General features: G+C 39.4%; 3 protein-coding genes across 11 annotated transcripts in view; 1 reads left to right on the forward strand and 2 right to left on the reverse strand.

The window, feature by feature from the left end:
* Positions 1-486, reverse strand: part of map4k5 (mitogen-activated protein kinase kinase kinase kinase 5) — a 31,535-nt gene extending 31,049 nt beyond the window's left edge. For 2 of the 4 annotated variants that reach the window (XM_042436876.1, XM_042436874.1), the window contains exon 1: positions 77-486. The gene's annotated coding sequence lies outside the window, so the exon portion shown is untranslated. The remainder of the gene's footprint in view (positions 1-76) is intronic. The other 2 variants (XM_042436875.1, XM_042436873.1) reach the window with 1 other exon arrangement.
* atl1 (atlastin GTPase 1) lies at positions 268-17,016 on the forward strand. Of its 4 annotated transcripts, none has more exons than XM_042436877.1 (15): positions 268-354; positions 2,767-3,024; positions 4,939-5,189; positions 5,986-6,120; positions 6,779-6,883; positions 7,121-7,171; positions 7,495-7,551; positions 7,853-7,945; positions 8,088-8,226; positions 9,436-9,563; positions 9,764-9,820; positions 10,711-10,782; positions 10,868-11,299; positions 13,264-13,278; positions 13,563-17,016. In XM_042436877.1, exons 2-15 carry the CDS (start codon positions 2,949-2,951, stop codon positions 13,674-13,676), a joined length of 1,725 nt encoding a protein of 574 aa, XP_042292811.1. In that variant the 5' UTR covers positions 268-354; positions 2,767-2,948; the 3' UTR covers positions 13,677-17,016. The 4 variants fall into 4 exon arrangements, with proteins under 4 accessions (XP_042292811.1, XP_042292812.1, XP_042292815.1 ...); XM_042436878.1 differs by having other exon boundaries at positions 2,767-3,018; XM_042436881.1 differs by lacking the exon at positions 13,264-13,278.
* Positions 14,543-25,703, reverse strand: sav1 (salvador family WW domain containing protein 1). 3 transcript variants are annotated; one of them, XM_042436884.1, is made up of 6 exons: positions 25,314-25,699; positions 22,093-22,569; positions 18,765-19,035; positions 18,483-18,638; positions 17,466-17,713; positions 14,543-14,559 (listed from the first exon to the last, which is right to left on the reverse strand). In XM_042436884.1, the coding sequence occupies exons 1-5, from the start codon at positions 25,405-25,407 to the stop codon at positions 17,500-17,502; spliced, it is 1,212 nt and encodes a 403-aa protein (XP_042292818.1). In that variant the 5' UTR covers positions 25,408-25,699; the 3' UTR covers positions 14,543-14,559; positions 17,466-17,499. The 3 variants fall into 3 exon arrangements, with proteins under 3 accessions (XP_042292818.1, XP_042292819.1, XP_042292817.1); XM_042436885.1 differs by lacking the exon at positions 14,543-14,559 and having other exon boundaries at positions 16,997-17,713; positions 25,560-25,703; XM_042436883.1 differs by lacking the exon at positions 14,543-14,559 and having other exon boundaries at positions 16,997-17,713.
* Between the last annotated feature and the right edge of the window lie 85 nt (positions 25,704-25,788).

A 25,788-nucleotide genomic window follows, 5' to 3' on the forward strand; every position in this document is an offset into this window, starting at 1 on the left:
GCAGCTAACACTAATGCTAACCAAGCAAACGTTAACTTAGCCTCTCTCCTGCTTTATAACTTCAACTTGTGCTTACCTTTTACGATACAGACACCGCGGACGAGTACGTGTTGCATTTTAAAATCTTCCCGAGGCATTTAGCAGCACGATGGCGTCGAAAAATCGCACAAAAAAAGGAAAAGCGTCCCCCTTTGTTATCGACGAAACAGTAGTAAACTTCAGTTGGCTCTTGCTGTTCGCTCCTTCAGTGCAACGACGAGTTCAGTCCTCGCGTTGAGTTTTGCCGTTGACATGTCATTTCCCTTTTGTCGACAGCTTTAGAGAAGCGTCAGACTCATGTGTGAACTATTAACGGTAAGCTACATGAATATTGTCAAGTATTGTTCCTAATTTTATAAGCAAAACATCAGCCGAAAAAGCAACAGTCTGTTGCTAATCTCTGTGGAGTCAGTTACAGGATTTTGATGCCGCGTTCAGGAGCTCCTCGTAAAATCGAACATCTCGACATAAAAATTAATACACCACAAAATGTCTGGTCTCACAGCCATATTCTAGCATAAAATAATAATAATAATACAATTTAGAGCTGCAACGATTATTCGACCGACAGAAAATTAATCGGCAACTATTTTGGTAATCGATTAATGGTTTTGAGTTGGGTTTTTTTGCAGAAGTAAATACATTTATCACCTGTTTCTTACACTGTATAGATAACCTATGTACATATTCCAGCCCTATTATGTATATATTTGCAGTAAGAGAGAAAAGAAACGCGTAAAATAGAGCACAGACAAACCGTTAAGTAAGACTTAAATGGAAAATTCAAAAATACTTAAAAGAAAATACAGCAACAACACTTAAAGTAATACTAATAATGTAAAAAACAAAAACAAAAAACAACTACTTAAATGATGAATATTACCAAACTACGGGTTTTTAATTTAAAATAAATTTTTTTTTTCTTAATTCATAAACAAGACAACAGACAAACAGGGGGTTACATAAGAGTAAAAAGTAATAACTAACAGAAAATTAGGTTACAGGTTATAAGTTCACAGCAATCTACTCCAACTAATCATTCACATGCAAGTCCACAAAATCTGCTTTTTATTTGAGTCGTAAGAAAAAAGAAGAAAAAATGCTCTCTGGTTCCAGATTCTTAAATATGAATATTTCCTGGTTTCTTTAGTCCTCTATGATAGTAAACTGTACTTCTTTTGGTTGGTTGGGACAAAAATGACATTTTGGGTTACATCTTGGGCTTAGAGAAGCGGTGATCGACATTTTTGACCATTTTTTGATTCATTTTTCATATGACTAATTGATTAATCAAGAAAATAATCAACAGATTAATCGATAATGAAAATAATCGTTAGCTGCAGCCCTAAAACAATTACAAAAGGATTTTTTTTTTTAATTGAGAGAAGTAATTCAGTAAAACGAGGACAAACTAATAATCTGGCAGTTTTTGTAATATATTGTACACATCACTTTTTGTATTCATTACTGGCAGCAGTTCTATGTTTTAAACTCTACATTTAGTATCACAATAACTTCAGCCTTGCACAGTCTCAGTGATAAGTACATTTACTTTCAAGTACCATACTTAAATATATTTCTAAGGTACTTGTACTTAACTTTGTATCTTGATACAAAGCCAGTACAATGAATAGAAGCCTGAGCTTTGTATGTCATGTAGCTCCAGTGTGCCTCCACCAGACCATTATGTGACAGCATCCACATCGATGTCTTCTCTTTGATTACTTTGTTTAATTTAAGAAGAAATAAAAAAAGAAAAAAAGTTGGACAGGATGTTTAAGTAAATTATGCTAATGATACTCTTTGTAGTTATTTTATTAACTATAAATTTGAATGCAGGACTTTTACCTGTATATAATATTTTTATTTTGTGGTATTGCTGCTTTTACTTTAGTAAAGGATCTGAATAGCTCTTCCACCACTGTCCACTATACCAGTATGTTGGCAACAGTCAGGCACCAAAAAGGAACATTGAAACAGGTTTTTCTTGCTGTAATCATTCTTCCTGTTCATACTGACCATTAGAGGATCCCTTCATGATGCACTTACAATGTAAGTGATGGGGGATAAAAATCCACAGTCCTCCTTCTGTGCAAAAATGTATTTTAGAGTTTATCTGAAGCTAATATGAAGCTTCAGCCATCCAAATGAGTCCCTCTTTATGTTACTATATTTCTACTGCAGCTCAACAGGGAAACACTGTCCAAGGGAGAGAGATTTTGAAGCTAAAAAGACTGTAAATGTAGCAGATATCCACTTGATATGACTAACCTAGACTGCCGAAGCCTTACATAAGCTTCAGATGAACTTTTAAATACACTTTTGTACAAAATGACTGGATTTTGTCCCCCTTCAAATACACTGAAAGCACATTTGAAGGGGATCTTTTAATAGCCAGTATGAACAGGAGGGATGATTACAACGAGGAAAACCTCTTTCAGTGTTAATATGGCCACCTGACTGTTGTTTTAAGACAGACTTTAAAAAAAATTGTGAAGCTATGCTTTAAAAATCGCATATTTACGATAGTACGTGAAGGCAGCATGCGTTCCAATTTCTGTGTATTTACCGCCACCTACCGTCAGCAGCTGGTAACGCATCCAAGTATTTTCAGTGTAATGAAAGAGACGTGTCGTAAATGCTCGGGCGATACTAGGCGGTTGGGTTTATTTTAGCAAAAAAAAAAAATTGACACTAAACCACAGGATGTTTTTCTCTCTTGTGAAGCCGCCACCTCTACAGCCGGGAGTGAACAACAGACAACAGCGCCCCCTGGTGACATGTGTGACCCCTGCAAAGCGCTGGGAATAAAAAAGCTCCATCATCCTCCTGCGATGCGAGCATCGTTTTGGTGGAGATAGGGCATCCTCCCAACCCCCGACACCCATGACCACCGACTAGGGCCGTGCATGAACAGACAAACAGAGGGACATAAGGACAGTATTATGGCGAAGCACCGTAAAGACAGAGACAGCTGGGGTGAGTGTACGTACAACATTTCATATATATATATATATAAAAATATACATACATCACGGTACCTTGACGCACATACATTTTTTATTTCTGTCGGGGCGAGGGTGTAATCAGTGCGGCCAATTAGACGTTTATTTTAGACTCCATGATGAAGGGCTTGTTTGCGTTTCGACAAAAATTTCCTCCAGTGTCTGTTTATCTTGATGCTGATATTACGTGATGTTCCTGTTGGTGGTAAATACATCTTGTCTCTGTGTGTCACTGCAGGAGAATCGCCCATATGTTCATTCAAATATAAGCAAACAGACATTTTTTGCTTTAGAAATTATGCTTTACTATCAAAATCAGTGGTGGAAAAATTAAATATATAATATATCAAATAACCAGCATACAGGAAATACCCCTAAGGGGCGGTCCAGGCCCCAAAAGGCCTGAAAATAACCTTTCTGATTTTACTGTTTATCACACTGAGCCTCATATGATGTTATATGGTGCATCTAGCATGAAATTATGTAATATTGCATCAGTAAATAGCTTGTCATCATCCTCATGACCATCATCTTTATCCTAATCGTTATTGCTGTGATCATTATCACCTCTACCACAGTGATTATGATGATAACAAGCATCCTAATTGTCACTGACATCACTCTGTGGTCCATGTTAACTTTTAATGCAGGCTTGCAAGGGAGGAGGGAAAAAAAGGATTGAATCAGGAGTGTAGGGGGGAAAAAAGGAGGAGAAATGCTGCTGTTTGTCATTAGAGAGTTTATCTGGACTGACCCACTTTAAGCATACGGTGCTTCTGACGTCTTCGGCTGTTTTAAGGACAGCAACATGATCAGGTTAACTGGGCTCGGCTGAGGCCTTTGCAGGAGAAGAGGTGAAGTCAGACAGTCTTCTTCAGGCTTGTGAGGAGGAAACCTTGGCTGATTCCTCCTTAAATTATTCACCGTGCATTCTTGGCACCCTTCATTAATCTTTGAACAAGCCCCCCCCCCCCCTCCCTAAAAAAAAATGTGCCTGCTACTCTTTAATGTGTCACAGTGCATTTATGAGACTTAGAAGCATGCTTAATTTACAATTTCATTCTCAAAATCACCATCGCAGCCACACAGATCAGAGTGAGTGTTGTTGCTTGAGGATTTTCTTTCTTTTCCTACTCTGTGCCACCGCCTGTACCAAGTTTGTTGTAGCATAAATCAGTGGTTCCCAAACTTTTTCCCTAAACTGACACAAATTAGACCCCCATCTGATGAGATTTTATGCTTTTAGATGTTTTATTACAGAAAGTGCATGAAACCTACTGTCATTGTGTTACTTATGGATGAAATTATAGTTCCTGGGACCCCTAGGAAACCCCTCAAAGACCCCACTTTGAGAATCACTAGCATAAAGCGTACATTACAAGAAAGGGATTTAAGAGCTAAAAAAGCCTCCGGTCTCTGTATCAGGACGGTCATGCAGCTTGCACAGTCTCTACATGAGACAGCAGAGATTGGAAACACACTGAGTCACTGCCTGGAAAAGCTCCGGAAAAAGCTCTGAATGCACATGATCTCATTGGATGCAGACAGATGGGATGGATAGCAGAGCATGATTCATTATTAGTATTAACAAGCTCTCAGGCGAAGCTATTGATCTGAGGCCAACAGGAAGTAATCATGGACTTGTCTTTCCTGTTTCTTGGCTTAATGGACCAGTTTTCTCCTCACTATGAAGTACTTCTGGCTTTTTGCTCGCTCATATAATAACATATTAGTTGACTTTTCACTTATAATTACAAGTAGTGATGTAGAAAACATATCAACATGCTAATTTAACTCATTCTTATATCAAAGATTCATAATTATGATTAGTTAAGTTTCTCCAGAGCACTGATACATTACTTTAATCTCCTTTCTCCTCTGACTTCTCCCACAGGGTCCCTCAGTGATAAAAATGTCTACGACTGGAGCTCAGAGGAGGAGGAGCCGGACGGACGAGCCCGGCCCATCCAGGTGCTGCTGGTCAAAGACGACCACACCTTCGAGCTGGACGAGGCGGCGCTGAGTCGCATCCTGCTGGCGGAGGAGGTCAGAGACCGAGAGGTGGTGGCCATCTCTGTGGCCGGAGCTTTCCGCAAGGGCAAGTCCTTCCTCATGGACTTTATGCTGCGCTACATGTACAACCATGTAAGTGTCCGTGCAGAGATGGAGTTGAGATTTTTGGGTCTGTTAGTGTGACGTAAGTTGTTTTCTTGCTGTTCAAGGGTAAAAGCTTTTTTAGTGAAGGCTGCATGTTTTAAAGAATTTGCAGAGTTTTTGCATATTGGAGTTTGACCAAAAGCAGAACTTGCATTCTTCCGCTAAAGCTGCCAATATCTGACCTTTTGCTGATATTTTACTTTCATTGAAAAGATAATCAGCTTTTTCTCCAGAAAATGTGACGATGGAAAAGTCTCTTATTAAGCTCATCGCTGGACATTTAAACCCAGACTAATCACATTTCCAGTGGTGGCAGCTCTGACAGGAGGCAGCAATGAATTTCCTTTTTTTTTTTTAAATCCCTTATTTATTCAGGAAAGTTTCACTGAGAGGAGGCCTCTCTTTTGCAGGAACGCTCTGATGACTTTCACATTCACACAGTTACACACATTCACACCTGGAAGCCGCCCAGTACAACCACAACAGTCTGATCTGCTGGGCACTGAGCAGCTTCACTAGAGCAGCTGAGGTTAAGGACACCTCAGTGCTGGTAATGAGGGTCAAGTGCTGCTTTTTCACTTTTCCCCACCCGGATTTATCCTGCTGGTCTGGGGATTGAACCGACAACCTTCTGGCCACCTTTAGGTCCTTTAAATGAAGATAGGAAATCAGAGAAAAAATGGGAATGGCAAATAAGATGTAACTTCAGGTTTTAGACCCTTTTGCTGTAGTGAGGAAAGAACTTCCAACTATGAACTAACCCGTCTGATCTCACGGTGCTCAGGCATCTGAAGACTGGCTCGGGCATTCAGACGAGCCTCTGACCGGCTTCTCCTGGAGGGGGGGCTCAGAGAGGGAGACTACAGGGATCCAGATCTGGAGTGAGGTCTTCCTGGTGGACAAGCCAGATGGAACAAAGGTGGAGTCTGTGTATTAATGTCAAGTAGACTATTGAATACAATGAGGCACAATGTGACATAACTCAATATGATACACAACTCTCTTTCCTTTTCCTCTTTGCTTTGAACTTCTACCCTCTGTAGTTTCTTTATTTTTGCAACAGTTAGTATAGATACACACTTTCACACTCAGGAGTTGGCCAGTTTGGCCAGTTAAAGGACGGGTCCACAATTTTTCAAGTCCGTCTTAAAACAATAGTCATGTATCCATATGAGCATTGAAACAGGTTTTTCTTGCTGTAATCATTCCTCTTGTTCATACTGACCATTAGAAGATCCCTTTTTTATGCCGTTTCATATAGACACGTAACTTCTTTTATACCTGTGTCAGACAAAAATCTCTAATCTCAAAACAAATGAGTGTCTCTGGTGTTTAGATTTAATCTCACTTTGTCTATATTATTTTTAAAATTCAATAACCATTTTTCCATTATTCCAGATCTCTTAAACTACATTCAAAGCCAACTCATGAGCTCATTTTCCACTCCTGTACTGCATGTTCCACGTGCTCGTCTTGTCCTTCACTCACTACGTTACACCTCACATGAGGCATGAGAAACATACAGTACAGATTACCTTTCAGCGCAGGTCAATGACTTCATCCGTCTCGTTACGCAGGTTGCCGTCTTGCTCATGGACACACAGGGAACGTTCGACAGCCAGTCGACGTTGAGGGATTCAGCCACTGTGTTCGCTCTGAGCACCATGATAACCTCAATGCAGGTACAATGACTTTGACGCATCTGACCCAGCTTCACTTCAGTAAACACTATGCATATTTATGTATGAATATAAATTAGGAACATATGCAGTATGTAGGCTTATAAGAATAGGCATTTTTTGCCATTTTTGATCATTAAATCACTCCATAATATCGTTTTTTGTTCTTTTACTGTGCAATTTCCTTCCACTTGGAGCTGCTTTGAAGTAACTATTCTGTATATTTTTGCCTTTTTTCAGGTTTACAACATCTCACAGAATGTACAAGAAGACGACCTTCAGCACTTGCAGGTAACTCACAACATTTCCTAAATGCATAATACAGTTTTTAAAGAACAAGATCAAGATTTGAAACCTATTTTAAGCAAAAAATGTATTGTAGTATTTGGCCATATATGTCTTAGACTCATTTTTACATTTGAGAGCATTAAAAACACCCAAAACCTAAACGTTCTGTTAGCCTGACTTTTCCTAAAGTGACCTAGAATATACAAAACTTTTTTTTTTTTTAATTAGATGTTGATCTTTGATTTTTTTTTAAATGATTGTGCTATTTACTCAGCATTTCACATAATTTTCTTACAGTTTTTATGTTCTTGTCCATTTTATTTCAGCTTTTCACTGAGTACGGCAGATTAGCGATGGAGGAGACGTTCCTCAAACCTTTCCAGGTAACAGATATCAGTTTCACTTGCTGGATCTGCAACAGTGTGCTGATTGCATACAAATATCAGCAAAATACATTTTCTAAATAATTCTTGGTATTTTTTTTTCAAGCAGCTTGAAATGTTGAATGGAAGATTGTTACGTAAGATAATTTAATGAGTAATGGAAACTTCTGATAATCACTGAAAAGGGTTTGAAAGTGAACAGTTGTTGAATACTCAAACAACTAAAACAAATGCTGTAAATTATTTGCAAATATGAGCATGATGTTAAGAATGAGAGTGACACGGCACATTTCTTTCCTAGTCCATGATTTTCCTTATTCGAGACTGGAGTTTTCCTTACGAGTTTCCGTACGGACAGGACGGAGGCATGAAGTTCCTTGAGAAGAGACTCAAGGTGTGTGTTTTTACTGTGCTGAATGTTTCATGGATAACGTACAGTTTTTAATAGCAATAGCTTTACAGATCCACATGAGTGTAGTTGAACCAAACTGAAGCACATCTAAAACGTGATTCCTGCGGTCGTGTTTGTGTCGTAGATCTCAGAGAACCAGCATGAAGAGCTGCAGAACGTGCGTAAACACATCCACTCCTGCTTCACTAACATCTCCTGTTTCCTGATGCCTCACCCCGGCCTCAAAGTGGCCACCAACCCACACTTTGATGGAAGGATTAAAGGTAAACTTCCTCTGTCTCACAGCACAACATGTGACTGTTTCAGCACAGAGTCGCAGTGTTTTCTAGTCCAACATTTTCTGACCTCAAGTGAGTTCATTCAGAAAAACATTTAGGAAAAATACTTTCATAAATACAACAAATTGATTTGATTGGCTGCTCTTATGTGTTACAGTAAACATTAACAATGTAAAATCAGTGAAAATCTTTTAATTAGGTAATTGAGGGAAAAGGATTTAGGCAGTACTATACTGTATACAATGAGCATAAGTGGTGCACAATTGTACTACCTAAAATACTACTTTATTCATAAGTAATGCATTACACATAAAAAGAAATGTAAGTAACTTTAAGTAAACCGTATGTTTCTTTTTTGAAACCTGACCAGTTGTACTGATAACATATATAACACATTATTACTATAAGAAGGATAAACATACTGTTTATCTACAGATTTTAAACAATACTGTATGGATTCTACAGGTAAAATAGGTATAAATACAGTGTTGGAAAAAGAAACAAGATCATTTACTTGAGTAAAAGTAGCAATACTACACTATAAAAATACTCAATGACAAGTAAATGTAACTTAAGTAAGAATAATTGGCAAAATTCACTTAAATCAGAAGTAAAACTACTCCTGTAAGTGTTTTCATGTGTAAGAAGACTTTTCACTTTTGTAGTTTTGCAATTGAGCTAATTTTAATCTTATATACTGTTTGGTAGTTTAATCCTTTATAATACATCACATTTTATAAAATCATAGTATGTTTTGTATGCAAATTCTTAATTTGTAAAGTAACTGCTAACTATGTCTGTCAGATAAATGTTGTGGTTAAAAAAGTGCAATATTTACCCTCAGAATTGTTTCTAGATTTATATAAAGTAGCATAAAATGGAAATACTGAAGTGAGGTACAAGTACCATACATTTGTACTTCAGTATAGTACCTGATGTTCTTTGTTCTTTGAATGACAGAGGAAGGTTTTTATGAATTGTGCATGACCAGGTGGTTTCACTGACTGGAGTTTTTGAGAACCAGATCTCGGGGGAAACAAGCTGTTTGATGATCTTAGTGCTGATCTTTCCCACCTTTTTTTTTTCTCTTCCTCTGCAAACCACCAGATCAGAGTAAAACTGAGCAAACACTGTTGAATTCCTGCACATATTGTTGTAAATACTCACCAGCCGCTGCCTCTCCTCCTCATCTAGAGATCGACGGCGAGTTCATAAACAACCTGAAGGTTCTGGTCCCCTGGCTGCTGAGTCCTCGCAACATCGACGTGAAGGAGATCAACGGCAGCAAAATCACCTGCAGAGGCCTGTTGGAGTACTTCAAGGTCAGACACAGGACTATGACACGCACAAGACAACACTGTGCATTTTCTTGTAATATTGACTATTCTGAGATATTTTATCTTTTGTAATTAAAACTCTTTATATGTATATCAGTAACTGTTGTTGTATGTTTAAGCAATAGTCCAAATCGAGCATATTATTTTATTTATTCAGATTTTTGTTATTCCTCTGGTGATTTCAGGCATACATCAAAATCTACCAAGGTGAGGAGCTGCCTCATCCAAAATCCATGCTACAGGTACATTTCTCTTACTGTGTTTAGAGCATTGTGTTTAACCTTTTAAAATCCACCGAGTCGCTGGCGACCTGCTTAAGCCAGTTTTAAGCGGTAGCATCATGCAGTAAAAGCAATTGGCACAATTAGGCCAATTTGAGATGATTGGAGAGGTTCGGGGACACCAGTGACACCACAAACTAAAAACTCCCTAGCTCCCATAAGGTTAGGCCTAGAGGTCTGGAATATTATACAGGTTGACAAGATGTAGAAGGTATATGGTGTTCGGCATAGTTCTGGCATAAAGCATGTCCTAATTATTGTTATTCAAATATGACTCATTATAGACGAGGACCAAAAACACTTGTTTGAGCCTTATTTGAACCGATGTAGTTTTGTTTGTGTTTTAGCCACATGCTAAACAAGCACATTTCCAGAAACTAGAAGATGTCACTTGTCACATGAAGCCTAATACCTGTACCATGGCCTTACAGTTCTTGTGTTATGAGCTTTTCCATTTGGGTATGCTAAATAGGCGAAAATTCTATAAAAAGGGTGGATGTTAAGGGGTTAAGATAGTGTATCCATATTACTGACTATTAGTTCATAATGCTATCTGCTTCTGTATATTTTATTGCAACTTTCTTTCCTTTCTCACTTAATTGGTGACCACTTTTGTCTCCCTCTCTCTTTATAGTTGCTATTTATGTTGGTATATATAATATTTAACACCTTTTACTTACATTTTTTCGTGTTTCAGTTGAATATAGTTCATGTCATTTTTAAAAAAGTTTTCTTATCAATGCATCTGTTCCTGTGCTTCTGCTGCTGTGACACTTTAATTTAGTTTTTCATATCTTATCTTATATAATCTAAAACAAATTAACACTATGTCTCCATGTGCTTCTCCTCAGGCCACAGCAGAGGCGAATAATTTGGCAGCAGTTGCAGCTGCGAAGGATCTGTACAACAAGAAAATGGAGGAGGTGGGTGCAAACACAAAGGGGAAACACGGGGGAAAGTTTCACCAGCTGTGTGATCCTTTACATTTAAACTCTCCTCTGTCTGCAGGTCTGCGGGGGTGATCGGCCCTTCCTGGCCCCCAGCGAGCTGCAGGCCCGACACAGCGTCATCAGAGAAGAGGCTCTGCAGGTTTTCCGGGGCGTGAAGAAGATGGGAGGCGAGGAGTTCAGCCGCCGCTACCTGCAACAGCTGGAGGGAGAAATCGACGAGGTGTTTGTCCAGTACATCAAGCACAATGACTCCAAGAACATTTTCCACGCTGCCCGCACGCCGGCCACCCTGTTCGTGGTCATCTTTGTCATGTACGTGGCCGCGGGCATCACAGGCTTTGTGGGCGTGGACATCATTGCCAGCTTGTGTAACATGATCCTCGGTCTGGCACTGATCACTCTCTGCACCTGGGCCTACATCCGGTACTCTGGGGAATACCGGGAACTGGGCGCTGTCATCGACCAGGTGGCTGGTGCACTGTGGGACCAGGTAGGTCAATGAAAACATGATCATTAGTTAAGTTTCGAAACAAATCTGGCTGTTTAACTTTATCAATATTTGAATCAGTGCTTAAGTTCAAGTTCAGTTTATTAATAATGCAAAATTGACAGCAAGAGTGTCTGCACACTGCATTTTATATGTGCACACCCACATGGAAAATATATATAGACAGGTCCAAACCAAACTTGGATAGACACAAATATAGATTAAATTACATAATGCATGTTTGCACAACATGTATACTGTACTGTATACAGAGGATGTACTAGGATACTGTATATAGAGGATGTACTGGGATACTGTATACAGAGGATGTACTAGGATACTGTATATGGAGGATGTACTGGGATACAGTATATGGAGGATGTACTGGGATATTGTATACAGAGGATGTACTAGGATACTGTATATGGAGGATGTACTGGGATACTATATATAGAGGATGTACTAGGATACTGTATATGGAGGATGTACTGGGATACTGTATATAGAGGATGTACTAGGATACTGTATATATGGAGGATGTACTGGGATACTGTATATAGAGGATGTACTGGGATACTGTATATAGAGGATGTACTGGGATACTGTATATAGAGGATGTACTGGGATATTGTATACAGAGGATGTACTGGGATACTGTATATAGAGGATGTACTGGGATACCGTATATGGAGGATGTACTGGGATATTGTATATATGGAGGATGTACTGGGATACTGTATATGGAGGATGTACTGGGATATTGTATACAGAGGATGTACTGGGATACTGTATATGGAGGATGTACTGGGATACTGTATATGGAGGATGTACTGGGATATTGTATATGGTTTAGTATCAGATAAACAAGACGGTGTCTGTCTGTTAGGGGGTTTGTAGTTCAGAAGGAGAACTTTAAAATCAGCTCTGGTGTGAAATGTCAGCCGATAAAAAGACGCCTAAATTGGTCATAAACGGTCAAACGTCTGGTTTGGACTCTTTGAACCAAATAAAAACCCTTCAATGATCTTAAGTAGACTGGAGAAAAGCACACAGTAATCTTTCCTAGATGTAGGGCTGCAATGAACTATTATTTTCATTACTGATTAATTTATGGACCATTTCAGTTAGTCAATTTGTCCTTTTGTATATTTATATTGTCACAAGAAAGCAGTACATGTCCATCACATTTCTAGAGCAAATCGTGTCGTCTTCAAGTTGCTTCTTTTGTCCAACCAACAGTCCAAAACACAAATGTTTTCACTTTACAATTATTAAAAAAAAACAAAAACAACACACTCCTCACATTTGAGAAGCTGAAACAGGTGAAACTTTGACATTTTGCTTGATAAATGACTTAAACGATTAACTAACTGACTCGTGTTTTCAGCTCTGTAGTCTGTAGATACTATAAATGAATGCAACAGTGTAGCATGACAAAATAAACAAATTCTGTATATGTAGGATAAAGAGAAATGAAAAACTGCTCACAAATTCTACATTAAATGAAGAAATCAAGGTTTATGATTATGGCAAAGAGGATTTTAATTGTTTGGTCTATAAAAATCACAGAAAAATCATATTATTAATTCCTACAGTTTACTTATTTATGGCTTGTATTGTCTGACCAACAGTACAAAACCAAAACATATTCAGTATCACTGAATCAGTGAACCACTGAATCTTTACTTAAACAATTAATTGATAATTGGAATAATTAAAGATGGATAATAATAAATACTGTTCTCTCAGGTACATACATACAGTATCAGTAACATCCTGTATGTGATATGTTTAAACCACTAGATGGCAACAGTCTCCTTTAAATCAGTGGCAGACAAATTAAACCCAGATCCTTTACAACAACATGACATTGTTATTGAAGAATCTTCTCTTATTGCCTCACTTGTTATGTCCTGTCTGTATGTTTGTGCTCACAATATGTATTTTTCCTTCCTCTGCCTCTTCAGGGGAGCACAAATGAGGTAAGTGGAGCAATCCAAGTGGGAATATTCACAAAGGCAGGAATACAAAGAGCAACTTTTTTGGAGAGCACGGACAGGCTCTAAAATTTATACTTCCATAAAAACATGAACCTGTAGATGCTAATGTGACTTTGCTGCCTGTTTTTATCACCGTTACCCATCCGCATCGCTCCCAAAATTGCTCCGTTGTATCCCTGCCATGACATTTTTTTCCTCAAGTGATTTTTTTGACGAGTGAAAATTCTTCTTCCTGTAACCACCGTGGTTCGCCTCTCGTTCCGCAGGCTCTCTACAAGCTGTATAATGTAGCGGCCAATCACAGGCACCTGTACCACCACGCCTTCCCGGGGCCGCAGATGGAGGACGTTGCGGAGGAGCAAGACAGGAAGAGGGACTGATCAGATCACAGACAAACCACAGCAGGGACTTCCTGGTAATGGACTGGAGGAGGGGAGGATCATCCTCACCTATCAGGCACTCTTTTATCTTGGTATTGGCTGGGGCGGCCCACCGGTACATTCACTACTTTAAAATCTAATAAGGGACTGTGTAATGTTCATGTATAGGCAACGCCAGAGCATCTTCTCAGTGGGCGCCTGCTTTCAAGCGATGGATGCCTTTTGAATCATCATCATCATCTCTCACTTTTTGTCTGTGAAATCAAATTAACACCTGCTGTACAGACACTGTAGGCGCTCTGCCGGAGGAGGCCTCAGCATATCCAACCTCCAGTCGGCTGTTGATTTTCATACCAGACGAGTTTTTTTTTGTTGTTTTTTTTCCCCCCATCATTTGTCACGATTTTGACAACAGTTTTCAAAGTATAGCCAAATCTGTGAAATCCCCATTTGTGACTAATTGTTCCGTTCTTTGAAGTTTAGTGCTGTTTATATAAAAAAAACAATATCTACACAATGTTTGAAAGCCAAAATATGTACTGTATGTTAAGTAATGAAGCGTTACAAGCGTCATCAGCATGGTAAATTGTTAATGTCTGTCATCTTTAAGCTCTAAAAAACCAGGTATACCTTTTAAAAAAAATTTGAGTTTTAATAGTTGTGACAAAGTGGTATCGTGCCATAACATGTTAAGATGATTTCACATCTACTCGCAGCCCGGCTACGATGGCACATTCATGAGTTGTATACGGTATTTTCGTTTTGTTTCGGAGGTTGGTGTTACTTTTGACAGACTTGTGGATCAGGAAATAGCTTTGTGCTGGCATGTTCTGTCAAATAAGAGACAAAAAAACAAAAAAAAAACAACACACACACACACACAATGGTTTAAAGTTTACACAACATAGCTGACATTATCTCTCACTTTATAGTCTTTGCTTGCAGTTTTGTAATTAGGCAGCGTCACAGTGATACTCTATATGTGTTTGGCGTTTGAGGCTGAAGGGAAAAGAGTGTGTTTGGTTTCCATTGTGATGTAGAGGTGGCAGCTGAAACCATTGTTGTGTTCCTCACTGAATGTTCGAGCAAATCCGTGGAATGTAGCTATTCTGTGGCCACCGAGGAATCAAAGCTAGATGTTATTAGGCGGGGCGACTGGCCTGTTTTGGAAAAGGATCCTCATTCCAGATCTCTTTCATCATCTTCACACACTTAAGTTGAATCATCTGTGAACAAAAAAAACCAAAAAAAAAAACCAACAAAAAACAACAACAAAAAAAAAGTTGCATGGTTGAAAGAGGACCGGCCAGACTTTTGTGTTCCCCAAAAACAGCTTTGCATTCGTTAAAAAACAAAAGGCTTGTAATGGTGACAGCACTTTTTTTTTTTTTTGGTGTTTGAACACTTTGGCTTCGTAGACTGTTACTGTACGTTTGTATAACTGTGGTTGCTATTGTTTTTAAGCTCATTGAATAACCCTGAATCATAGCACTGTAAAAAATGTTTGCATCACATACAGCTGCAGCGTCAGAAATGTTCTTTTTTTTCTCCCCCACCCTCCTCCCCCCCTCGTCCCCCGTGTGTATCTGCTCACCGACAGTACAGGAACACTGTCATGCATATTTAGCAAGTTTATACTGAGGTTTGACCTCAAGGGTTGAAAATTTAAAGGCACTGCAGCAGAGTGGCTTCTCCAGTCTTCCACAGTGTATAATCAACATGAGTGAGGCCTCCACACAAAGAACCATCTAGCGTGAGGTTTTAAAAAAATCACATTTTTTCATGACTGTTTCAAGCGTTTTGTCCATTCATAAGTCAACAGAGTAGCATTTGTTTACATCGTGTTGCATTTAAACTCCGAATTGACTATTAATTCAAAGACTTTATGTGCTAAAAAAGAAAGAAAATAACATATTATTCTTGGGTTTAACTACTCATTCCTAAAGCCGCCCTCATCCACACATAAATCAACTCCGGATATCGTGGGAGCCTCAGTGTCCTGACAGGTCAAATGAATCAGCCTCTTCCAAGTCAACACTGCTAACGTTTCAGCACACGCATTGCAAAATTTCAGTTACAAAGAAATAATAACTAATAAAGTTGGACCAAATTAATGAAAACCAGACTTGAGTAGTTTATTATGCTCAATACCAGGGCTGTATTCAATTATTTTACATTGCAAAACTTGTCTGTTAAAGAAATCTGTGTATGTGAAAGTGTAGCAAAGAGGCAACAACTGTAGTTTCAAAGGGTTGTGTTTTTTTTTTCTTCACTGCAGACTTTATTGCTTATGTCCTGTATTTGCAATCCACAAAAATTAGGTATGTACAAACTGGTGAAACCATTCTGAAAAAAGATGCAATTGAGACCTTCTTGCATTGAGGAGGACTCATGAAACAAAAAAGCTGAGGTTCTTAAAAAAAAAACCTACTCTACTGTCCACCGATCAAACGCTCTTTTTAGGACGTTCAGAAATCACATACAAGTTCAATCAAACACTTGTATTTCTTATTCTTGCTGTAAATATAATTCCTGGTAGTTTATGAGGTGACCTGAACGTAACTTTAAAAGGTAATAGTGTCATAAACTATTTATATTTCCTACCATGAGTGACAAATAGTTGTAGAAAACTAGCACCAGCCTCGACTAGACAAAAACCTATGGCTTAAAGACATTTCTGAGTATCTTAAAAGTGTGTGATTGATCGGTGATCACTAGAATAAGCTTCCAAGAATCTGCACTTCAATTTTAATCACAGAAAAGACGTGTCAGTTCATAAAAATAAGGCATTACCGAGGCTAGAAATATCCAGAAAGAATGAAACAAGAAGTTGAATTGCACTTGTTTGGCAAACTTAATGTCTTCTTGAAGTGTTTTTTAAAAAGTTCCAGTAGCTTATTTATGTTTCATTATAAACACACACAAGAATATTCCTGACTTACAGTAATGCCAAGAGCCGAGAGATGCTCAAACCACTGCATCAAATGTGATGCTTCATCCGACAAGGTCTTTAAATAAAGACGTGTTTCATATCAAAACTTAAATATCTGTCAAAGTTTTGGTGGATTGTCTTATAAAGGATATGTCATTAAAAAAAAAAAAAAAAAAAGGAACAATGCACACTTTTTGTTTAATGTAAAAAAAGTGTGGTTTCAGTTTATGAGGGTAACAAAGCAAAAAGGCAAAAAGTATTTTAATACGGAAACAAATTAGAAGAAGCTGCCTGTCTTTTTCTCCCAGAGGAAAAAACGACGGAGTAGCTGGTTTGTATACGCGATATGAGCTGACATTGTAGAAATGCTGCGTTTTATGTTATTAAAAAAAAAAAAAAAAAAAAAAAGGCACAATCTCAGGATGTTTTTGAACAAATATCCAGAGTTTTTCAGACTGTACTCCTCAGTCTTTAAAACAAAAAATCCATACAGCAATTCAGCTCTCAGGGCAGTGGCTGTAAATGGCACCACAAGCAGTCTCCCCAGATGTAGCACATTATAGGTTCTTTTTCTTCATTGGAGTTTTTTTTTTTTGTTTTTTTTTTTCAGTCACACAGTCATTCATACATTGAGTGTCACATGGGGGGGAAAAAAGGGGGGGCCCCCTGAGGAGCCCCCCCCACCGCCAATGTGCGTCTTGACTTCCTGGCTGATATATTTGGATTAAGCGAAGGCACAGATGTGTTTGGTAAAGAGGCAATTAAGAGTCAATCATGATTTCAAAAGGAAACCCTGACCGCTCCCAAACTGTGGGAACCTCAGAGAGGTGTGGCAGCGATGGAGTCCCTGCTGCGCTCACACACACACACACACACACACACACACACACATCACATGTTCCCTATGAAGTTCTTGTTGGGCTGCTGGGCGTACCACTGCTGCCGCTGTTTGCGAGCCTCCACCTCGGACAGCAGCGCCTGCCGGTACGCTTCGTAGGATTTGACGATGTGTTCCAGCTCCTTCATGAACAGCAGCTTCAGCATGCCCTGGTACGTGTCCAGGTCTGCCAGCTGGAACAACTCCCACTTCAAGATGTGGTCATACCTGATGTAAAAGGGAAGAGATTCATTGTATTTATTTGATGAGTGGGTCTTTGCTTATTTGTATAACATGTTCTAATGTGCAAACGCTCACACACGCCAAAAACACAATACAATACAAATTCCTGCTGGTTTCCGAGGGCGGTACAGCATATAAACACTGGGTGGTGTTAATGACATAAAAAGGTAGCAAGTGCCAATAAAAGGAGAGAAGGAGTAATTGAGGTGGTGATTTTCTATATTATTCTTCTTGTCAACCGATCTCGTGCAGAGCCAAACCAACGATCAACTGATCCTTGAAAGTATTGTGTAAGTCTGATATATCATATTCCTCTGTGCGGTAGACCTCCGTTGTTGATCAAAAACTACTGAACTACTGTTGCACTGTCCCGTTAGTTTGTTTAGAAACGGCTCCAAAGACTAATAACAGCAATCATGTTTTGTATAAACACACAATGCTTGTAGGTATTGTCGGATCACTTCATTGTTGGTTTGGCTCTGCGCATGAGATTTGTTGACAATAAGAAAAATACAGAAAATCACCAGCTTTATCCTTTAAGCATAACTGCCAAACCTTTCCTAGTTCCAGCCTCTCAAATATGAGGATTTGCTGCTCTTTCTTGTCTTTTATGATAGTAAACTGAATATTTCTGGGTTTAGGACTGTTGGTCGGACAAAACAAGAAAGTTGAAGACGTCACCTTTGCCTTCTGTAGATTGCAACTGGTATTCTTCGCCATTTTCTAGAAAATAATCGAAAATACTACTACTCACTTGAGGGGGGCGCGGGCGTACACCTGCAGCCAGTCTGGGATCTCGGCGGTGTGGTACGGGTTAGCTGGCACCAGCACCGGCTGGTTCCTCTCTGCAGGACGCGGCTGATAGGTCACAGGAGGTGGTAACGGAGGGGGCTGATCGTAGCGAGGCACACTGAAACAGACCGATATCATATTTACTATTTACACAAAATGTAGCATTCAGGTCTTAAAGTGAGGGATTGAAAAAATAATAAAAAATTCACACAGGATACTTTTATTTTTCACACTAACGACATACCTTGGAGCACAAGGGTGACGATACTGTGCCCTCTTGTTGATGTGATCCACGTAGTAGACCCCGAACTCAGCCGACTCCACCTTCTCCCAGCCTGGAGGGAGCCCTTCCCTCTCTAGAGGGTGGCTCCAGTGTGTAGTGTTAGTGTTGTGGTCGATGTAGTACTTCCTGCCACGGATGGTCCAGTCGACGGTCCAGCCGGCCGGAAGAGGGAGGTCCTCTCCCGTCAGACTAGAGAGGTTCCCCAAAGACTTGGCCTGTATTCGACCTATGCCTGAGGAAAACAAACATTTCTTTTTAGAAACCTAGAGGGAGAGAGAGAGATGTCTGACCAAACATACAGCCGAGCAGCTGCCAGAAAATAGAGCCTCCGGGAAAGAAAAAATATTTTGGGAGAACTCTTAAAAACATCATGTGTGGGAAACTGTCATTTAAAGGAGAGGAATGTACAGCATTTAAAAAGGTCATTCTGATTTGGCAACTGTGCATACAACAGGATAAGAGAGGAATGCAATGAATCACCACTTAAAACATGACTGATGCAGTTTTAAGTGTTGCAGTGATTGTGGACAGAGTTTCCTAATCCCCTACAACTCCGTGACCATTGTGACGGAGCATCTTATTCTGACCGACATCGTGTGATGAATGGTAGGAAATGGGAGTGTTGTTACGTTCAGACAGGAAGGTAGAGAAATCTCTGCACACACAAGAAGAGCTTTCACTGGACGATGACAAACCGCTGAACTCCCAAACACTGCAGTAAGAGCAGACAGCAGAGCCGGTCCGTTCAACAGGTTCTGTGCTTTTATTGGTGAAATAATGTCAGCGAGGAATTTTTGCCAACAGCTGTGTGGACAAATTAGGCGGAGGAGTGAGAACTATCATGAGTCAGAATGAGTGAGCCTGGAGGGACCCAGAAAGGGCTGAAAGCACACGAGAATGTGCAGGGAATGAAGAATCTCAGCAAAATGGCGGCTTCAATCTGATAAATTCTGCACGAGAGTGACAGCAACAGAGCGCTGGAGCTCTTTGCCAGCTGGTGAGTGAAGGGACGGAATGTGCGAGCGCTCCGCAGAAATTCACTACTCCTCCTCCTCCTCCTCCTCCTCTTCCACCACCACCACCACCACCACCTCATCATCATCATCATCATCTCTGCCCTTTCCTTTAGAAATATGGCAGCCCGCCATACTCACTGCAGACCTAAAGCTCAATGCATCACAGGAATTTCACTGGATACAATCAAGACTAGTTTACAACTGGTGATTCAGCAGTTACAAGGAAACAAAAGTGTGTAACTTTGTGACGACAAAAAACATTAATCAAACACCGATTATTGACAATAAATTCATATAGAGATACTGCTCATAGTTTTAAAGAAGTTAAAGAGGTTAAACAGGATTTTCTACTGGGAGAATATGCTGTTACCATCAGTTTACTGAAACGGGGGAACTTTTGCTGGGACCAGAGCTCAGATGATGCTTCTGTTTATAGAAAGTCAACGGAAAATGGAAAGACAACAAATGAGCTGCTAATCATGTGTCACGCATGCTCAGAATAATTATGTGGGGTTAATAAAAAAAAGAAAAAGAAAAGAAAATAAACTACACAGTGTTTGTGTTTTTTCCTTGGGCTGCAACTAATGATTATTTTCTATGAAATGTTAAAAAAAAAAAATAGTGAAAACAATTTCTTACAGGCCTCAGTGACGTCTTCTATTTGTTTGTTTTGTCTGACTAACAGCCCACAACTTTTTAAGATATTCAAGTCACAGAAAAACAGCAAATCATCACATTTGAGAAGCTGGAAACAGAAATGTTTTGCATTTTTGCTTGAAAAATGATTTAAACACTTATTTGATTATAAATATATTTGCCAAAGTTATTTTCTGTAGATTGATTAATCGTTGCAGCTCTAATTTTTTCCCATTCAAAATAAACACTAATAAATTGCCAGATTTGTTTTAAATAAATATAAGAAGTACACAAACACATATGTTAGAATATTTTAAAACTATTTTTGTGAAAATTACATTTTTTACAGCGCAAACGTAATGCTGGTTAAAAAAAACAAAAACAAAGGGGCCGTCAGACAAGTTTAGGTGGATGACTCCTTCAAAACATCTCTGATTACAACTCCGTGCATTAGCCTTACGTTTGCTATGTGAGCATACAAAACGCAGTACAGATGATTCATAGTAGTGAGCAGTCTGAGGCCGAGACATTTGACTGGGGGCGGTCTGCTAAATTGCTAGTTTGCTGGCAGAAAGATTCAGCAAACAGAGAGGTGAAAATGCATAGCCCGTAATGCTTGTTTAACTTCAGCCCAAACAAGACGCCTGATACCTGATAGGCAGGCCTGACATCATACTAAACCATATGCGTGACATTGACAAGTCAGCCACTAAATAAAAGGTTCTCTAAATTCCTGTGACCTCCCCTAAACTTTTAATCTCGTGAAAATTACACACTCGAGTCACAGTGATGTTTACAGTAGAGCACAACGTGAAAATATTTAATTCCTCTGCAGGACTGAAATAAAATCAGTCTTTTGTGCTGCTCAGTGAAAACCAGAGGCCTGACTTCCTTTCAGAGTCCCTGTGAGCGCTCCAAAACTAATCCATATTACTTTGTCGTTTCAAAACAGAAGTCATATATTAGTATAGCTACTTTAGTTTAACCGCAACGTTATTTATGGACCCAAACGTTGACAATGTTTTCCTTAAAAAAAAAGTCAAAGACAAATCTAAGAAGTTGTAGACTTGCCGGTGTGATTTCAAACATCACTGCTTCACTTTCATACCTCGAATTTTTTTTGACAAAAAGCCATAAAAAGATGAGTTATAGACCCTCAACAGACTACAACTCCCTGCCATATATTTTCCAAACTCATGTGTGCAACTACAGCCTGCAACTTCTATCCTGTGTCACATTTTGTACTCTTTTTCTCTTCCATGTTCATGTCAGAAACACTTGCTTAATATCTTATATAGAAGATATTTCTGACCAATACAAGGCTGCTACAGGATTATTTTCATAATCGATTAACCTGCCATTTATTTTCCTCAATTTATCGTTTTGTCTATAAAATGAAAAAAGAAAATAGTGAAAAATGTCTTCAACTGTCATGTGTTGTCTGATCAACTGTCAAACATCCAAAGATATTCAGTTTACTATCACGTATGACACAGAAAAGCTTCAAATCATCAAATCTGAGAAGGTGCAACCAACAAATATTTGGCATTTCTGCTTAAAAAAATGACTAAAACAATTAATTACCAAAATAGTTGCAGATTAAAAGAATAAAAAGCAAAAACACATTCCATGTTTACCTGAAGGGGGTCTACTTGGAGCCGGGGGAGTGTGCTGTCGTGGAAGTCTTTGGAAGTTGTGTTCATTGTGCTCATAGTATCTATAGTCCTCAGGAAAGCGTTCTGGGACCCTCCTGGGCTGGCGCTGCTGCTGGTTGTCATAGTAAGGTTCAGAGGGGTAATAATACCGGCCAGCGTCTCCGTTCTCAGACATGGGGCTCACGTCTGTGAGGAAGGACTGTGAGGAGCCTCCATACTCGTGGGGCTGGTCTCCCAGACTGCGAGGCAGGTATGGAGGTGCTGACATGCGGTGGCTCTCTCTGCGGGCCACCTCATGAGGGGGCCTCTGCACAGGGGTACGGAGGAAGCTCTTGTTGCGGGACACCACAGGCTCCCGGCTGGGGGCCACAGGGTAGGAAGAGGGCCCCATCTCTGGGAGAGGGACCTCTGTGCGTCTGGGAATAGTGGGTCCATGGCGGATGAATGAGGGCATAAGATCTGCAACCAGGTGAACGGTGTAAGTGTCAACAACTGTCACTGACTCAACACAACAATACATGAGTAGCATCAACAGGTCAAGTACTGTATTCATGTACAATTTGGAGATACTTTTGGAGGTACTTGTACTTTGTTTATTTCCATTTTATGCTACTTTTTACTTATGCTCCACTACAATCCTCGGGGAAATATTGTACTTTTCACTCCACCATATTTAAAAAGGTATACTATGCAGGATTTTCCTAAAAAAAACAACAACATATAGACTCATACAAAAATAATCGCTCTCAATCATCACTTATGACCCACTAGAAGTGTGTGGCGGTGTATGTATCTGCTGAGACTCTGCTTTCTGCCTGTGTTTTATTATTTTATTAGTATTTTTCTGTGTTCGGGATGCTATTTGGGCGTCAACCTTTGGGCAGTGGGTGTGTAGCCCCCAGCCAATAACAGCACGCAGAGGTGTGAGGTCTGGACTCGTAGAATAACGACCAGGTTACATCGCTGTCTCCGTCTCCGCTCTCTCTCTCTCAACCCAACCGGTCAAGGCAGATGGCCGGCCACCTAGAGCCCGGTTCTGTTTGAGGTTTCTTTCTATTAAAAGGGGAGTTTTTCCTTGCCCCCATCGCCAAGTGCTTGTTCATGGGGGTATGTTGGGTCGCTGTAAATCAAAGACTACGGTCTTGACCTGCTCTATGTGAGAAGGGTCATGAGATAACTTGCTCCGTGCCGCTTGCTCTATTCATTCACAGTCTAGCTTGTTCGATCACTGCTGCTCTCTCTCTCTCTCTCTGTCTGTGCTCTGAGCTCGCTCTGGTCGAGCCGGGGAGGAGGGGCCAACTTTGAAGGCTGTTTGTTTACAAACATCAACCAACAAATCCTGCATAGTGTACCTTTAACAGCTATAGTTACTCTGCAGAAAAATGTTTTACATACAAAATTAATAATCATATAATTAAATCTAACTATTGTTATTGTGTTGATTTAACTACTGAATAGTGTATGCAGTAAAATAGGGCTGCAACTAATTATAATTTTCATTAGACTAATCTGTCAATTATTTTCTCAATTACTCAATTAGTCGTTTGATCTTTGAAATGTCAGAAAACATTGATTATTGTTTCCCAAAGCCCAAGAGGCAATCCAAAATGAGTCCACAACTCAAAGATATTCAGTTTACTATCATACAAGACTAAAGACACCAGAAAATATTCACATTTAAGAAGCTGGAACAAGAGAATTTAGGCATTTTTCCTTAAAAATTACTCAAAACGATTATCAAAATAATCAATTAATCAACTAATCGTTGCAGCTCTACAGTAAAGTAGTTAAAATTAGCTGCACTTTAACCAATTACACTCTTAAAACATGACACACATAACACTTTAATACATTGATAATAACAATAATACAGTCTTCATAATGAGTGCTTTTGATATTTAAGTTCATTTTGCTGACAAAACACTTTCATACTTTTACTTGAAGGATGGGTTCACAATCTTTCAGGTCTGTCTCCAAACATATGAACACTGAAAGAGGTTTTCCTCGCTGTAATCGTTCCTCCTGTTCATACTGACTATTAAAAGATCTCCTTCAAATGTGCTTTCAATATAAGTGATGGGGGCCAAACTCCACAGTGCGTCCACACAGTCATTTTGTGCAAAAATGTATTTAAAAGTTTATCTGAAGCTTATATGAGACTTCAGCAGTCTGAGTTAGTCATTTCAAGTGGATATCTGCCACATTTACAGTCTTTTTTAGCATTAAATTTCCTCTTTGTTTTTCCTCAGACAGTGTTTTCCTGTTGAGCTGCGGTAGTAGTGACAAAAAGAGGGACTTTGACACTAAAAAGACATTGACAGATATCTACTTGATTTGATTAATTTGGATGTCTGAAGCTTCATGTTAGAAAAACTTTTATATACATTTTTGCAGAGGATGAGGACTGTGGATTTTTTCCCCCATAATTTACATTTTAAGTACATTATGAAGGGATCTTCTAATGGCCAGTATGAACAGGAGGAATGATTACAGCAAGAAAAACATGTTTCAATGGTCATTTGGGCTCCTGACTGTTGGTTCTGGACAGAAATTGAGAACGTGTCCTTAAAGTAATTGCTATGAGCACTTCTTCCACCATTCCTGCAATATTTTAACTAACAGTAACAACAGCTATAAGGATATACGGCAAATTATATGTCAGTTATTTAGAAAAATGCAGTTTTCCTTACTAACAGTTTGTTTAACATCAATTCAGTGAGTCCAGAACAGATGACAACACTCATTCAATGGACAGACGTCAGCTCTGTAGCATCAAATCTGACTTTTCAGTTAACCACTACACTGAGTATAGCTTCTGAAAACAGTTACAAATAAAACTAATATCACCCCAATATGTATTTAATCAAGTAATTCAGTATAATTACTAAATTTCGGGGTGGTTACCGTTATCTCAGAAGTTAAACATTAGACATTGCAGCTGACGTTAATGTAGCATAACATTCAGTTAGCATCAGACTACCAGGTTAGCAACTTGTTTGGTTACGGTGAAGCTACAAAACAGCGATTAAACAGGTGATTACAAGCTTATGAGACACAACAGTCTCACAAAATGTTTCAACACATTCACCCCAGCATGTTGATTACTGTTAAGTAACTACTTTTTTGCCCCTTTAAGTTAACATTTGTTACTATGCTAGCTGAGGCTAACTGTAGCCACCAGGCTAACTACTTGTTGCGCTTACTTCTCAGGAGCGGCGACGTTTCCTTCTTCACATATTTCCCGTGTACCTCGGCTGGTTTCGACGCTTCGTTTTTACTTTTCTTTCGCGAGAGCATAACTCAAGGCTGGGAAACATCAACAACACGGCGCTGTAATGTCATGGCACAATCCCTCGACTCTGCGACCATCCCGTTCAGTTTGCAAAGCGCGGAGAGGAAACATTTTAAGCTTTTTAAAAATTTGGCTAGCAGCAAGTTAGCCAGCTAACCTGAGCTGCTGGATGCGTCTTTCCTGCGGCGGTCCGGTCCGCTCTGAGCTGCGCTGCTCCTCACCGGGAATGGTTACTGTACAGTCCTGCCCACCGAGCTGGAGAGTAACCGAGTACATTTACTCAAGTACTGTATTCGAGTTTAATGTGAGGTAGTTGTACTTTACTTGAGTATTTCCATTTATGCTACTTCATACTTACACTCCACTATATTTCAGAGGGAAATATT

The sequence above is a fragment of the Thunnus maccoyii genome, chromosome 16, assembly GCF_910596095.1.
Source record: "Thunnus maccoyii chromosome 16, fThuMac1.1, whole genome shotgun sequence".
Taxonomy (NCBI): Eukaryota; Metazoa; Chordata; class Actinopteri; order Scombriformes; family Scombridae; genus Thunnus; species Thunnus maccoyii.